The following is a 17,177-nucleotide window of genomic DNA, read 5'->3' as shown; positions in this document are numbered from 1 at the left end:
AAAATAATATTGCAGTCCATGATCTGTAGTTGGGTTTGTATAGGTACTTTGCGTATTTAAATACTTTAGCCATTTAAAAAATAAACATGAGGCAACCTATATTTTGGAATATTTATGCTGCGTCTATGGCCGAACGGTTACCATGCCGGACTGCCACGAAGAGGTCCCAGGTTCGATTCCCGGGCCTGGGGAAATATTGTATGGCCTCCATTTATTTATCTCGTGAGTTTGGGTGTAATTTGTGTTTGTCTATGTGTAGTGCGGGGCTATGTTGAGTGTGTGCGTTATTATTATTATTTAGAAATTAAACTGTAAAAAAATAAATTTTATACGCATTAATGACAAAATTGGTATGTCCATAGTGTGAAAACGTTCATAGTCTAGGTAGATTAACTCCCTGAATTTCGATCACTGGTAATCGTATTATTGTTTAATAATTTTGTTGTATTGGGGTTTTTTATGCCGGAAATAAATGTCTATTATTATTTTTTTTCTCACCAGGTCACGAACGACGGCACCACACTCATCTCTAGTTGGACGATAGCAAACACGAGTCATACGTTATTTACTACACGTGTATTATACATTGTCGGTACGTACAGCGTGTCCCTGATATAGTGGTCCAAACAGCATCTGTAAATTGTACTGATACTCCAAACTAATGTTATAAATGCGAAAATAAGTCTGTCTTTCCTGTTATGTTTTCACGCCAGAACCGTTGAACCATTTTGATGAATTTTGATGTATATTTCTCGTCAGAAGGACATAGGCTACTTTTTGTTACAAAAGTACATCTTGTGAGTCTATGCAACCTCATATAGCTTTGGTTGATTCCTCATAAAAGTCACTTTGGAAGAGATATGTAGTAAATTGAGGATATTCACTGATTGCTATACGGTGTGAAAACACAATTTCTAAAAATTTTCACGATCGAAAATAAAAACACAAACTTACCTTGATACATTTTTCAAATGGTTTTAATTTCGTTTGTAAAAAATAAATTCTGATATAAAGCCAGTGTCCCTGCCTGAAAATGCTGTTTGAAGAAGTCAATCTACGCAGACGAAGTGGCGGGCACCAGCTAGTAATCTATAACATTAAATAACATAACTTTTTTATTAAAAAAAAAACAAACTACCTTAAAGGTTTGCTTACAGGCTTTTTATTGGAATTACACCTAATTGCCAAGTTTTATTGAAATTTGTTAAAGGAAAGTGCGCGAAACTTTAATCCCTTAGTTTGCCACTCTTAGAGGTGGGATATTTTCTTCAAATTCAAATGGGACCAATACTGAGGTACCCTCTTTCCAACAAAAAAAGACTCATCAAAATCGGTTCACAAATGCCGAAGAAATCGCGTAACACATACACAATAAAATACAATCTAATTGAGAACCTCCTCCTTTTTTGAAGCCGGTTAAAGAGAAATACAAAACCAAATTTATTTCTGGTTCACTAATTTGTTATATTTATCAATACAAAGATCGAAAACTCGTAAAAATAATTGAATATCAATTGTAATATCTAATATCAGGGCTGGTAGCTGTAAAGATATCCAACTGGGTAACGAAATACTTAAGATTTCTCATAGATGGCGCTACGGCTAAAAAGTCGTTAAAACACCAAATACAAAGACACGACAATAAACACATAGAAAAATTCGTGAGGTCCGCTGGTTCGTTACGTGGCTTAGTTGGTATAGCGTCTGGCACGGTTTGCAAGAAGACGTCGGTTCGAATCCGGCCGGATCGAAGAAATTTTTTCTGAGTGTCCCATCTTTGTTTTAATAATTATAAATAATATGTATTTTTGTTCGCGGATAACCATATAAATCCTACCTTTATTCTTGTATTCGCTCCTCGTCTGACATGTTGGATGACGTCACCGCTGTTCTCTGCCCTTATTTCTACTTTTTGGAACTCCAAGAGGAGTCGAACTCGAACACGACAAAAACAGTTAATAATAAAAATGACGGATGAGTGAGAAGAAATGCACATATGCTGATATGTTTAATGAATGTCGTTTGTTATTAAACTTACCAAGTGACGTTTGGACTACTTAGTCAGGGACATGTAATAATCCGTGAGTCCCGTAATAAACGCCCTGGTATTCGAACCTACCCAGTTCGAATCCTGTCTGAAGGAATTTTTCTTTTACAATAATTAAAGACAAGTGGAGTAATTTCACAAGAATGAAATTAATTTCATGGTAGTACATCATTATATTCATTACAATAAATATTAAAAATTAATAAAGGGACATCTCAACATTATAATACCATATGGTTATATTTCCTGATTTGATCAATCTTCATCAAAATAATACGCTTTCTTTAATTTGCAATTGTACAAAAATGAGCTTATGTAAGTACTAGAAAAACCAACATTCCCAATTCCAAATTTCATTAAAAAACCGACTACAAAAGTTCGTGGAATTACATCTATTTGCCAAGTTTTATTGAAATCGGTTACCGGAAAGTGCGCGAAACCGGATTCATCACCTAGTTTGCCACTCTTGGAGGAGGAATATTTTCTTCAAATTTAAATGGGACTAATACTGAGGTACCCTCTTTTCAATAAAAAGTAATCATCCAAATCGTATCACAGACGCCGGAATAATCGCGTAACGTGCATACAAAAAAAAAATCGTCGAATTGTGAACCTCTTCCACTTTTAAAGTTGGTTAAAAACATTCCGAAGACTACATCCTCCTCTCTTATAAAATAAAAATCTTTTGTCGACTTCTGGCAGTTGTAAAAGTACCTGGTTGAGTGATGAAAAACTTTCATAGAATTCTCATACGTGGCGCTTTTTTTATTGGAGAATTTCCATCAATATAAACACTCAATTATTTTGAGCTACTTATATAATGAAGAATAATATTAACAAAACGTTTAAAAAAAAAGTTTAGTGCCAAATTAAAACTAAAATATATGATATGCTCGTGTCATATTTAAATTTTTATACTTTTAGAAAAAAACCTACTCCAAAAGCAACGGTACGTTTTTCATGCTTTTTTTTTCACCTCAGAAAAAAAACGAAAATTCTAAAGACTTGACCAAACGGGCTGACCATGAGACATGAGCAATTCTATGGTAACAAAAGATTAGTGAAAGTTTCTCGTCTCTATTATGGGCTCACGGTATTAGTGCATTATGAAGGAATTATTCACAATATTGATTATAAAACAACTTTTACAATTACAATTTAAAAATATAATTGCATTTCGAATTGTTTTAGGAAGGTTTAGAAAAGGGTATCTGGTATATTTTTAAGTTTCTTTTTTATATTCCGACGAAATTTTATAGTCAGTTCCCATGGTTCTACTGGTAGTAACATGGAGTATTTTTGGTACTAACGGTACCACTGGCGTCTATTAAATAAAGCCGCGGAGTTATGTTGCACTTGCACCTCCGGAGAAACAGTGAAGTGTGTACAGGCAACTAATTAAGTTTTATTTTATGTTTTTAGAGTACTTGAATAAATTGAAGTGGAATCTTTAAACGTCGTTCTAGAAAAATTATAATTTTGCTGATGTGGCCTTACACTAAGAGTGCGAATTATGTGTAGGTCAAGAGTATGTCAATCTTGACACTTCAGCTTTAAATGAAACTCTATGTCGCTTACCATAAGGACGCTCCAAAGGCCAAAGGTTGATGTGCTCTTGACTGAATTGTAAATATTATTCTCACTCAAGCGTTCAAATATTACACTAGCGTTGTCTTAAGGGTTAAATTCCATTTGAAACGCTTCGGCACTTGCGTCCATATTGAACGTGTTTTATATGAGGTACAAGTTAGCAAGCTGAATGCTGATACATGTTTGATGCCGAATAGTGATACTGTGGACAATGTTTTTTTTTTACAATAAATTGTGTTACTACCAGTAGTAACATGTGGAATATTTGCTACCATTGTTCCTACTGTGTTGGCGAATTGAATTTAAAAGAGCACCGTGTATGGTGTTATAGTAAGCTATAATCAATGTTATAATCATATTTTTTTTTATTAAAATGGCTGTTAATAAAACAAAAGTTGTAGTATTTGTTTGTTCAAAAAATCTCACAATTTTGCATTTTAAAAGATTGTTACCTGTTTTATTTTACTATAGTAAAATATATATTTTAATTAAATGTAGTTTTCATATATTTCCATTTCTATATTTTTCGTTAGATCATAAGCGGCAATTTAGGTTATATTGGTTAATTGTTAAATGTAATATTTTATGTGATATGTAGGTAATAAATGTGTAGTTTATTTTTTAAAAACAGAGTTTTCTTTATTTGGTGTTGTTTGTAAGATTGAATTGAATGTTGTAATTTAAAAAAATGAAATTATTACAAACTACCCTGTTAAAAAATATCATGAAGTCTAACATTCTCTCCACTCGTTTCAACATAAATGTGTTTTATCTTGTACTGTACATTACACTTCACAAAACGGGAGGCGCGGCTTTTGTTTTTCTAGTATTTTTTGCATAACAGTCAAATATTTTGTAAACATCTATTCTTGAAGCCCACTTTTCAACGTTACGGCTTACAATTGAGGAGTTACGTAATAAGAACGTGACTGGGTAAGTGAGCAGCGAACTTTATTCTATCTCTCTATACCACAAGTAACAAACTGGTATGGACAGACGGAATAGAGCGATAAATGAAGTGGAATTATTTCTCAATTTTTTTATACAGGGTAAGGGTGCTGGTGAAATTACACATGAGACTTCCACTCCACTTGTGTCTCAGGGTGACGGGCGCAGTGGCAGTGCCCTTCAGATCTTTGCAATTTAAAGCTCTGAGTGGCACTGCAACTGTTATGGACAGGCGTGTAGCTTATCATCAGGTGCACGACTTGTTCGTTCCGTCACATATTATTAAAAAAAATACACTTCTATTTAAAATTGAATTCCATTCCTGAGTCGTGCTCATAATAAAAGATGACGAAAAGCGATCGAGTACGGATGATATCCGGTCGTACGTCTGTTTGTCCGGTGGTAAAAAGCGGGCTTTCGGACTGTTGGTTCCACTCTTGGTCCCACTAGTGGGTCCAGTAGGATTTTGATAGTACTCATGTCCCCACAACATAACATGAGTGGAACTATTAAGATTTATGAATCATTTTGTCTCCACTCCTGTTGTAAAGATACTGTGCGTACAAGTGTACTGACAATTGAAATATAAGATGGCAGGCGAAATAAGCTGATGGAGGATTTTTATCAAATTTTTACCTTCTTTCACAATCTATCGATAAAATTGTCTATAACAACTACGTGACTATTTAAAATTTTACGAAAAGAAATTTCAAAAAAAGACCTACTATACATTACACAATTGAAAAGTTCATTATGCTGTGTACAATTTCACAATAATTCGCGTCCGTTCCTAAACTATGTAATGTAATGTTAATTCGACCCGTCACTAAACGAAAAGGTCGACTTTCGGGAAATGTCCTTTTCATTTAGTTAGCGGTATTCTGTTGCCGTTAGATGACAAAAACCTAAAACCGAGAAATTATGTTTAAGGAAATGAAATTAAAAAAGAAAATAACATAACGACCATGTGTACGAGTATGTGAGCCGGAGAAAAAAAAAGGTTGAATATAGAGATGCCATTGGTTCACAAAGATGCTCGTTCACAAGAATAAGCAAGCTACGGGTGGCCGCTACTGGCTGCGGGTGGCCGTTACTGGTTGCGGGTGGCCGCTACTGGTTGCGGGTGGCCGCTACTGGTTGCGGGTGGCCGCTACTGGCTACCGTTGCCTCAAAATCAAAAGTTTGTGGAATTACATCTACTTGCCAAGTTTTATTGAAATCGGTTAACGAAAAGTGGGTGAAATCCAATAAACCGGATTCATCCCTAATTTGCTGCCCGAGAGGTGGAATATTTTTTGCAAATTTCAATGAGACCACTAATGAGGTGCCATCTATCTAACAAAAAAAGAATAATCGAAATCGGTTATAAAATTAAATGTCGGCGTAATCGCGTAACATACACAAAGAAACAGTCGAATTGAGAACCTTCTTTTTTGAAGTCGGTCAAAAAGAAACCTTAAGGTAATGCTTCGACTTCGCTAATAGTAAGTAGGTATAGCGTTTTTATAGGAAAATGTATGTAGTTACCGTTCTGTTATATTAGTTATGAAATAAAGGGATTTTACTGAAATTCATCGGTTCTTTTACCCCCGACGAGGATTATCACGTATTTGGTCTGTGAGGATTATTTTATTGGACTTTGATAAAACAAAAATGTAACTTGCAGCGTATTCAAATTTTGGACTCAACGTTCGGCCCTGACAACACTGAATACCGCACCAGCACACATAATCGTCCAGGCAATTACTGCCTGCATATACAACAACTTTTGTTCCATGTCTTTTAATAATAGTACGGACAACGGCACATCAGACTACACATTTTTGTTCGAAAATCGCCTCCAGTGCAACGGAACAAGATACGTCAATGTGTAGCTCGATGTACTGACGTGTCTACATACCATAATAAAAATATTTAAATAGATCGCTTGAATGGTCATAGCTGCGCGGGAACAACTGCTGTATAAAGTACGCATAGTTGTGACTTTTTTCGTTACGAGGACAGAGTAGAGTTCCCTATGAAAGAATTCGTCCAGGGAAGTAGTACCCTTACCTGTTTCTGCCGCCAAGCAATAATGTGAGTATTTCTGTTTTGAACTTTATGTCTGCGCCCTTCAGACAAGCGACAGTGCCCCTCAGATCTTTGCGATTGAACGCTTAGAGTGACACTGCAATTGTTATGGCCCCAGTACACATTGGCCCCCTATGGGCCATTGCCAATATATACAGGGGGCAATTGCTAGTAGATCGTGGCGCGCTATAGCGGTGTTGTCGGTTTTTCGGCTACACTTCAAAGGAATCGTGGCCGGTGGTATTCCCATAGTCGCCCATTGTTCGGTTCTTTTTTCTCTTTGGGGTAGCGTCAGAGAATAAAGAAGAAGAGAACGGACACTCTCCGCCCCTCCGTTTTGGATACCGCACCACGCTCCGCACATTGCCGGTCACATTGACTGAACGACAACAAGGCTGCCGGCGAGCCGTTTTCACCCGAAGACGGCTTTGATATTTGAATATAGTTTTTATTTATTCATTACGAAACTTGTACGTTAATATAAAACATAATTTTACGTTACTATTTATAATGGTTGTGAATTGTGCAGTATACGCCTGTTTATCATCATTTTCCGAAAGATGGAACGAAGTAAGTAAAAAAAAACTGATGTGTGAGACTCATTCAGTTATTGTTTTCTTAATTTATTTACTGCAGACTAATATATGTACGTATAAAAAATACAGATTTATTACATCAATATAATGAGACGCCATGACTTCGCGAATTTTCAATTTGTATTGCCGATTAATGTTACGTAGGTAGTGAATATATCTAATTATGAACTAAACAAGCAAGCACTTTCAAGTACCTTGGTTACCTTACTTAAAAGTACATGTCCGAAATGAAATATAACATTTTAAGTGCTTTTCTGAAATAAATCTTCAATATTACTATAGTTAGTGACATAATGAAAAATATAATAATATATCGATATAAATACCTATTAATAGACATGTATAATTATTAGGATTCTATTAATAGAATCATGATTCGCGTTAGAATTTTTGCTATGTTGCCGCTCTGTCCACGTAACGTAATGGGTGCGAGAAAGTGATGGGTGACCCTGCCACTTCACGCACACATTTGCGCGTGCGTGTGCAGATAGCGCCTTGCTGTATGTAGTAGCAGGTAAATAATTTTCAACCGTTGTATGGAGTGTCCGGGGTGTGGTAGAGTGTATATCGCCAATATACCAATTGTAGGCAGTAAACAAATAAATTGCCGCGGCCGTGAATATTTCGGCGTCCATCTTGAGTCGCCAGGCAACACCGAGCCTTTTACCTACCGAACCTTTACCACTATGAACACCAGTACTGCCGAGGGGCGATAATGGCCTACTGTTGCGCATGGCTTGCATGTCATTACGGATAAGCATGTCACCTACCACCATGGCCTACTGTTGCCATGCAAGCCAGTATCACGAATTGTTCGTCCGTTACATAACATCATTAAAAAAAAAAACAAATCAACGTAAATAAAAACCAAGACAATTTATATGAAACATTATAATTTATTGATAAATGACACATATTTCCAACAAGCTTGTTAACACGTGCGTAGCACTCTAACGATCGTACAATTTGTGGTGGGTTTTATGTCTTTTGTGTTATAAAGCTGGCTTGTTAAGGTTACCACAGATCTGTCCGCAACTCACGCGATAAATATAATATACAGACGGTTGAAGTGTAAAAGCTACGGACTGAAATAAACAATTATTATTATTTACCATTTAACCGTCGCTAAGGCTTACAAAAGTGCATACGTGGAGCGTGCTGTCTATAATATTTTTTTACAAATATGTGTGTTAAATATAGTGAAACTAACATTTTCGCGATGCAGACAAGTCTGTGCTTACCATTATAGTCTAACTCAGACTAGTAACTAAAAATAAAAAATTGTAGCGCAATCTTTTTAACCTTAATATTGTTGCTGTTTAAAAAGAAACTTTCAACTGCCTCAGTTTGTTGGCGATGAGCATTTCAGTTGCCATACAACCGCGTAACATTTTCATTATATAAAATTAATACTGTGTAATTACAGTGCTGGCTCTTAAAAATATATTTAATAAACCCTTGACCGAATGCTAGAGTTACAATATTCGTTCTTAATTATTTAAAAAATAAGGTGCACTAACACATGATGCAATAGAAATCTATTAAAATACACACTTTGCTGACTGTACTCGTTATTAAAATTAAAATAAAAACTGTCACAGCAAACTTAACAAAACATGGCAGGTTAGGAACTAAACTGTACAGTTTTTTAAACAAATATACAGAATAACTTAAAATTCTAACATTTTATCCTGTAGTACTATAGTTTTGTTCCACTAGTAGGCCCCATTGATACGCTGAATATTTATAACACTCCTCTTGTTTTTTGCGACATAGGCATATTTCGCGAAAATTAACAAGCCAAGCCGTCGTATAAAGTTGTTAAAGATAATTCGTGTTGAGGACAACAATATTCGGTTGAAAAATCTTTTCTTTTTAGTTTCAAAATAAACTACCGCTTTCATCCTTTTCAAATATTAAAAACTGATCAACGAATTCACATCAATAACTTTTAAAAAACCCTAGTAAAATTCCTCGTTGTCCCACCAGTAGTACAGAATTCAGTGGGAAAGTTCTAGTAAGAATATAACATTTAAAAAAACATTACTTATCACAAGCATTACAAAAACAATGCATATATATCGAGTTCTTAGGTTTTCGCGATTGTTACACATAGGAAATGAAACTATTTTCCGGATTTATAAAAATTCATTCAATAAAATAATTTGTAAAACTTAATGTAGCGTAACTTGTGATTGTTTTCTTTGTAAAATTAAACATAAGGTATTTAATTAATACCTATTGTAACCATAGTGAAAAAATAAGGTGGTTTGCATTAATATTAGACATAATTGGTTGAAGACTGTACCACCTCAGTCAACCGTGACCATTGGACCTATAAAGGGCCCGAAACGTCGGTTTGTTTGAAAAAACAAATATACGTGATTTAAATCCGGAAAAATAGTTTCATTTCCTACAATGCATATAAATTAATTTATCACATGGGTTGGAAAAATTATCAGGGTACAAGATAAACTGGTTAATTTTTTAGTTGTTACATTTTCCTTCTCATGTACTTTTCATACACATTTTTAATGTCACGTGAGGTATCTATTTTGTGAAAAAAAAAAACGAATTACTTCTGGACAACGATCTTGAAATAATCTGGGCCCTAAGTCTGCTAATTTTAAATCTCAATTGTGTGTTGATAATGTCAATGGCAGGATTTTGTAAGTATAGGTATTCTGCGAAAAGTAGAGTAGTGGCTTGTCAGTGGTTAGCCACCGAGCTACTTATTCTTCAACTGCCATTGCAATTTTTTTGGTATTCTGCTCTTCAATGGCAAATCGATGGCGTAATCTACTAATATTATATATATTTAATTTGAAGACTAAATTACTGATTCAACGGGATAAAAATTAAGATATGCTTAGTAATTTCCATGGTGGTTTTAGTAAGACGACATCGAACGTTAGTGATTGAATGAATGGATACGGATATATGGATGGAGGACAGCAATGTCACTCTATTGAGACTCACCTGCCAATGCAACTAGATTTCAGCAGAATAACAAATATTGTCATAATTGGAATATAACCGTTCCATGCTGATCTGGAACCAATAGAAAAACATGGAAGGTATCAGCTGATTATCATCCCCTGCAAGTTCTAAAAGTCGACTGAGGAATTGGGTTCAATAGTGTTCTATATGTAGGCGATAGACGGGCAACCTGTCACTTTAGTGCACTAAGTTACACAAGATTATACAATCTTAACCCAAACATTTGCCAAATGTGGCTTTAGTTGCACTGTGTCACTTAAAGCTCTGCCTACCCCTGTATAGAAACACAAAGGCGTGAGTATATGTAGTATATATACGTACGGAATATAATCTCAGTGCAGTCCCAATGGAATTGCAATGACCAGTATTTTTTTAGAAAATTAGCAGAATTGAGGTTGTTGAAAATTTAAATGTTTAAAATAGAATAAGTCCCTTTTTATCTTCATTTCTGAACGAATAATTCTAAGAATAAAAATTACCGTTAACAGTGAACGCACCAAAACGTGTATAAAAAATACTAATGAAATTTCTTAGTGTGACTCTCTACGTGTTACACTAAATAACTTTCCCTATAGAACCCATTAACCGATTGCCAACATTTTTAAATTTTTCGTATTTAAATACAAATACTAGAATTTCTCATCCTAGGCAGATGCTGAGCAAAATCTAGATAACATGAAAATCTGTTATACTGTTTAATGTGTTCGTGAAGTGTCACATAATAATGAAACATGCAATTCATAACAATGAATATTAAAAGCTAATTATATATAAATGCAAGTTAATGACACTTAAATTTGAAAATCTAAATGCGAAAATACATTTTTACGGCCTGGCCATGGAGCATTCCTTGGCGAGGTCGCTATAAAATCCTACTTTATGAAGTGTTCTTGGAGATACTGACACTCAATTAAGAAGGATTTATTAATTTTTATATTGGAATTTTTTACGAAGACTGACGCTGTCGTTAAAACATACTTGTATTAATATTTTTTTTAATAAAAGGTAATTTGATTTTAGGGTAGGGTGGTTATTTTTTAGAGATTCTAAAACATAAGATTCTTAAGAAAATTTTGAGATTCATTCCATGGTGTAACAATTTATCATTTCCTGAGTAGGACTAAAAAGGGAAAAAATTCTTGACGGTCCAACCGTTCGATCTCCTTAGAAGAACCAAAGGGAACAAATTTTTATTTTACACAGTTCAAACATAGCGTAATAAGACAAGTAGTGTAACTTCATACAAACAAAGGCAGTATCGCTACTTGTATGTATAGTAGTGATGCAACAGACCTGTGCTTCTATTTCCGCAACTACGGGAGTTCCCGCTTTTTCACATCTGTTTCCGTTTCTACTTCCGCAACAATTCATAACGGAGTTTTCATCGGAGTTTAACAACGTATACGACGTATCAGGGGCTGTTGCGGATTACTTGACGGTAGAGCGCGCGTTTTTTAGTAATATTGTGTTGTTGTAATAAATGCACTTAAATTATGAAACCAAACAAGCCCTGTCGAGAACTATTTTGTTGAGGTCTTTATAGTATTTAATTAAATAAGTAACACTTTCACGTATATTTCGAAGATTTCGACATGATATCACATCACTTTGTCCAACAATATTTATTTGAATAGCATCGTAAAATTGTATTTGAAAAATGGTAGTCCAAAAGTGAGGTTATTTTTCATCTATGACTTGTCTATGGATGCATAGTGCTGTACGAAAAAAAAACATTCGGTTCATTCAATTAAAATTTTTGTAATAGATTAGTAAACTGAATATTTCAATCGTAATCGAACGAGTATCTAAGTGTAAGGATTTGGAGGACTTAAAATTAAGATTTCGGAAATTTTAAATATGCTTATATAGGTTATGTGGGAAAACCGCTAGTAAGACTCAATTGAACAAATCGATTCATTCAATTAATTAATCGATTTGTAGTTGGCATTATAATTGACCATCACTAAACCGTCTATGGTCGGGTCAGTGACTTGTTTGCTTACATTTTGTTCAAAATGGATTAAAACGAAGTTTAGTAACCATATTTGATTATTTTTCGGTAAAGACGACTAAATCGAAAATCGAATATAAGATAGTGCAACTATCGATTTGTCCGAGATTCGCTAGTACACATTAATAATGCAACGGAACTGTCATAACGGAAACAGATGTCAACTGTAGATCTTACCGTAAACGGAAGTGTAAATATTATAAAGAACTCAATAAAATAGTAGATAGAAATGAAAGTGGTTAATAAATGACATCAAGTTTTTTAAACAAGAATGCCTCAAAATTACAATTGTTCAGCATCTAATTTCTATTTCATAATCATACCGCCATAATCGAGATGCCAATCCGTGATGCTGATATAGAAAGGATCAATCGTAGGTAAATACCTACTGCATTTAACAAATGTTATTTCAATATAGGACGAAAATTATGTTTACCACCTGTAGGTACAAGGAAAATAATAATGTGACAGCCCGGCGCTCTGAGCGGAATGTACTAGGCACTAATTGTCTTATTATACATGATTTAAACTAGGTATTGAAAGGTAAAATTGTTCCGGTTTTGTGGTTATTTTATTTCTGGTATTTCAAAATCTATAATTCTAACTGCGTTTTACTGAAATCGATCGTGGAAGTTCAATAAACCAGTTCATCGCCCTTAGAGGTGGAACAGTTTCCTCAATTTGATTGGGATCTACCGAGATCCTTGTGGAAGTAGATAGGGGTACGTACCCTTTCCACCGGAAAAAAAGAATCATCGAAATGGGTTAACAAATCCGAAAAATATAACCCACATCCTCTCCAATTCTTGTAACTATCTACAATATTAGTCGATAGAGTTACAAGAATTGGAGAGGATGTGGGTTATATTTTTCTATAACTAATGGAGCAATAAGCGTTTTTGACGTAACTTCACTTACGCCATTCTTCCATGAGTGGTGCGATTAATGTCAGAGTAATTGCGTAACATATAAAAAAACAGTCGAATTCAAAACCTCCTCCTTTTTTGAAGTCTGTTAAAAACCAACCACACTACCCTCAAAGAATACAAAATACAATTACGAAAAGTGAACGTTACAATTATTTAAAATACTAAAAATTACAAACTATTACCGAACATCATTCTATCATCATACAGGCTTAATCTATTGCATTCATTTGTTCTACCTTTCTGTAACGCTCTATCTCTACGTGCCCTACGTATGGCTATTGGTAAATCACCTGGAGTTTTTACCCTGCCAGCAGGGTTTTGTAAATTGATTTCGCCTGAAGACGAAAATATCTCACTAACCTGTTCTAAAGAATGTTGCCGTTTTATAGCTAAGTTTTTCAACGCCGGTTTTGGTGATTTAGGACTTCCGTTATCTTGCATCAATTTTAAGTCTGAAGTATCAATTTCACCTTTCAAAGCCGCTAGGTATACTGGGTTATCACCACTATAACCATTAACTAAGTTTTCTTTGTCGTTGGGATCGCTAAATTCGTTATCCAGGTTGGTATATTTGTTTATTTTGTTAAAACCTATATCGGTGCGATGGCTTGCGTCTTTTAAGACTTCGTTTTGGTACTTTTTCTTTTCCTCTGGCTTTGGTATTGTTTGCATTGTAATTTTGGATCCTCCATTTTCAGATAATAGCATCAAATGTTCATCCTCACTGCTTGAACAATCTGAATTCAAATCAAATGGACTTTCGGCAAAATTCTCTGTTGGGTTATTATCAATGTATTGTAATTCTAAATTTATACTAGCTCTAGATGACCGACCGCTGTTTGTAATTCTGTTATCACAACTTAAACGTTTTTTCCCTGTCGAGTCCTCAGATTCTGAATGGCCTGATTTGAAAATACTCTGCGATGACTTCGATGTATGTACTGAGTTTTTAACACTGTCAGAACTGTCATTCTTGTTGCGCATTTCTATGAGACCGAAATCGGCAGGTTTCGCTTTAGGAACAATGACGGCGAAAATCTGATTTTGATTTTTAAGTTCATTGTCATCCCTTGAAGGGAGTTCTTTGAAACCAAATACTCTGTTCTCTCTATTCATATCTGATTCCATTAACATTGTAGGAGATAAAGTTCTATTTGGAGGTGATAAAGTACAAGGTACTTCAAAATTATAGCCCCTCTCTTCAAGAATCAAATTACTTGGTCTATCAGTACCTTTTTCGGTCACAATGGAAGTTTTAGTTCTCCCATTTTGAACTTCTGGTACTAATTTCACTTCTGTTTCCAAAACTTTTGAACTCTTGTTCAATTTCTTTTCAAAAAACCGTCTTATACCCCATTTAGGTTTTTCGATTTTGACATCATGTAACAAATTTGTTTGCTTAGGCTTTCGATCTTGTTCACACGAGCTAACATCGTTTGGAACATATTCCAAAGGTCTTTGATATGATCTTATTTCATTTAAACGGTCAGAATTCTCAAATTCGAACATAACGGGACGCGTGTTACTAACTCTAGCGACTGATAGGCAGTTTTCTTCAACGTTTAGCACTCGGGGTCCCTCAGGGGGCGACGTTATGTCCTTTAAGCTTTTATGTATAAGCTCGACTGTCTGCGAGTGAGCGTTTGTGTGTGTATTACGTTCGATACAAGCGTTTCGACCTATGTGAGGCTGCGGGTAAAGGAGGGGTGTGGTGACATCGCACTGGGTTGCGGTACAATTGGAGTTCTTGTCCATTTCTGGTGGTGATACGCCGGTGTCTGATAAACAAATACCTTGATGTTAGTTCAACGTGATCTATATACAGGGTGGAAATTTGAGATGGGTCAGCAAGGTTAGCTACTCTAATCGTTATAGCTACAGGGAAATGGTTCTAGAAGACTGTCCATGAATTTTAAAGATATTGATAAATGGCACAGTTAGCAAGATAAATTCCATCCTATTTGTGGTAAGGATCAAAAATCTATGGGACCAACTGAGGTACTAGCACTAGAATTATCAGAAATCACAAAAAACTTTACAATGCATTTTATAGGGGCATTTAATAATAATCAGTCATTCTCTTGTTATGTATTATAGGACTTGCTGACTTGTCTCAAATCTCTACCCCGTGTTTATTTAATTGTTATTTTGCAAAGTCGGTGTTTTTTGAAGACGGAGTAAAGTGACTGTTCAAAGTGTTGCTCGCTTGCAAGCCGCTAGAGATGGCAGGCAATAAATATTTTTCTTTTTTTTGCGTTGCGTAAAAAAAAGTATGTGTATTAAAAAAAATAATTTTAAATTAATTCTCAAATCTGCTCGTCGTTATTAAAATGTGTATGACTAAAAAATTATTTTGATACTAATAGATCAACTGTCAAAATTAGAATAAAAAATACAATTTCAAATTCGCAATTCAGTAAATTCACAATTGGCAAAAATTTTACCTACTTTCACAATCTATCGATAAAATTGTCGACAACTACAACGTGACTAATTAAAATATAATGAAAACCGGCAACCCTGCGAGTGTCGTTTGACTCCACTTCAAAAAAGACGAACTATAATAGGGTTGGGTGAATTCGATTGAGGCGACTAACCCGGCGGGTGCGGGTGCAGGTTGTTGTCGTGGCGCAGCGGCTGGTGCTGCAGCATGAGCTTGAGCTCGGCCATGCGCTCCTCGACGCAGACGGCCGTGAGGCGCGCCTCGGCGTCGTGGTCCCAGCACTCGTCGCACGTGTCGCTGGCCACCTTCAGCGCGCGCGCCTCCGCCACCGGGCCCGGCGGCAGCGGCGGCCGCGCCTTGTTGCGTGACACCAGGCTCTGCAGATTTCACATTTTCTACGTGTTTCAACTTCATCATCTTTACGAAAATTTTTATTGAATTGACATTCAATTATTTTTTATGTGAAATTACTCCACTAGTTTGATAAAATTATTAATACAAAGATCGAACACTTAGAAATCCGGCTGGGTTCGAAGTTTTTCTAAAATGTATAAATAAATAAATATATTTTTTATTATATAGTATAAATAAATAAATATATTAACCTTGGTGGTTAAACAAAAATTTCAATAAAAATTAATTCATTTATTCATTCATTTATTGCATTATCACACTTATACTAAGTACTTAGTGGCTTGAAAATGTACATGTGACATTCTGTAAAGGCACAGCATAGTGATGAGAACACTTACTCATTATAAAAGCAAAAAAATTGTTATCATATTAAATAAATCATTATAATTATACACGCATAAGATTAATTGAGAACCAACAAATTATTTATATGTATAATAAATTATATTCGTCATTGAAAAGTTCTTTAATATTGTAATAACTTCTATTTACGAGGAATTATTTTCGAGGTTTGGAGAAAATTTTGAATTCTTGAATTTATTTTATATAAATTTGTTATGTAATTGTAAATTTTTGTTACCATAATTTGCGGTCCAGAACAAACTACGTGCATGTAGTTGATGTACGTTTCTGTTGTTACGTTTAATTTAAATTTTCGGAGTAAATAAAGTGGGATGGTTTCTAATAAATTTGCACGCTTCAAGTATATAAATACCCGTTAAGGTCACGCAAAATAGGCGCTTTGTCGTCGAGTTGCGGAAACCAGCCCGTTGCACCAAGTGCCAAGTACCCGTTAAGGTTAATATGCCTAATCTTTGAAAGAGAGGTCTACAAGATTATCTCTGTTCTATATTTGTCAATAGCCTAACGCACTTTTTCTGTAGTACAAATTCATCATTTACGTTAGCAGTGTTTCCCCACATAATGACGCCATAAGACAACCTCGAGTGACAGTACGCATAGTATGCCGTAAGAGCAGATTTAAAATCAGTTACACGCTTTAGATGACGTAGGGCGTATATGGGCCATTTTCAAATTCGTCGCAGGTTATCTTGTCCCTCAAGAATGTATGTATATATTTACTTAAATAAAACAAATTGTTCGAACTAAAGTTAATAAGTTAAAAATA

At 35.1% G+C, this 17,177-nt stretch overlaps 2 protein-coding genes across 3 annotated transcripts in view; one reads left to right on the top strand and one right to left on the bottom strand.

Annotated features, from left to right (window-relative positions):
• LOC113227585 (acyl-CoA-binding domain-containing protein 5) overlaps window positions 1-1,211 on the top strand; it is a 57,550-nt gene extending 56,339 nt beyond the window's left edge. Inside the window, exon 9 of one of the 2 annotated variants that reach the window (XM_026460540.1) lies at window positions 502-1,211. The gene's annotated coding sequence lies outside the window, so the exon portion shown is untranslated. The remainder of the gene's footprint in view (window positions 1-501) is intronic. The other variant, XM_026460541.1, reaches the window with a different exon arrangement.
• An 11,956-nt stretch (window positions 1,212-13,167) lies between these two features.
• Window positions 13,168-17,177, bottom strand: part of LOC113227555 — a 31,104-nt gene continuing 27,094 nt past the window's right edge. Inside the window, exons 10-11 of the mRNA XM_026460507.1 lie at window positions 15,789-16,011; window positions 13,168-14,969 (exon numbers count right to left, since the gene is read on the bottom strand). Of these exons, the coding sequence (XP_026316292.1) occupies window positions 13,360-14,969; window positions 15,789-16,011 (1,833 nt within the window). The 3' untranslated portion in view covers window positions 13,168-13,359. The remainder of the gene's footprint in view (window positions 14,970-15,788; window positions 16,012-17,177) is intronic.

Source organism: Hyposmocoma kahamanoa, unplaced genomic scaffold, assembly GCF_003589595.1.
Source record: "Hyposmocoma kahamanoa isolate Upper Pololo Valley unplaced genomic scaffold, ASM358959v1 211, whole genome shotgun sequence".
NCBI lineage: Eukaryota > Metazoa > Arthropoda > Insecta > Lepidoptera > Cosmopterigidae > Hyposmocoma > Hyposmocoma kahamanoa.
The sequence above is the reverse complement of the archived record's forward strand: the minus strand, read 5'-3'. Positions and strand labels throughout refer to the sequence as shown.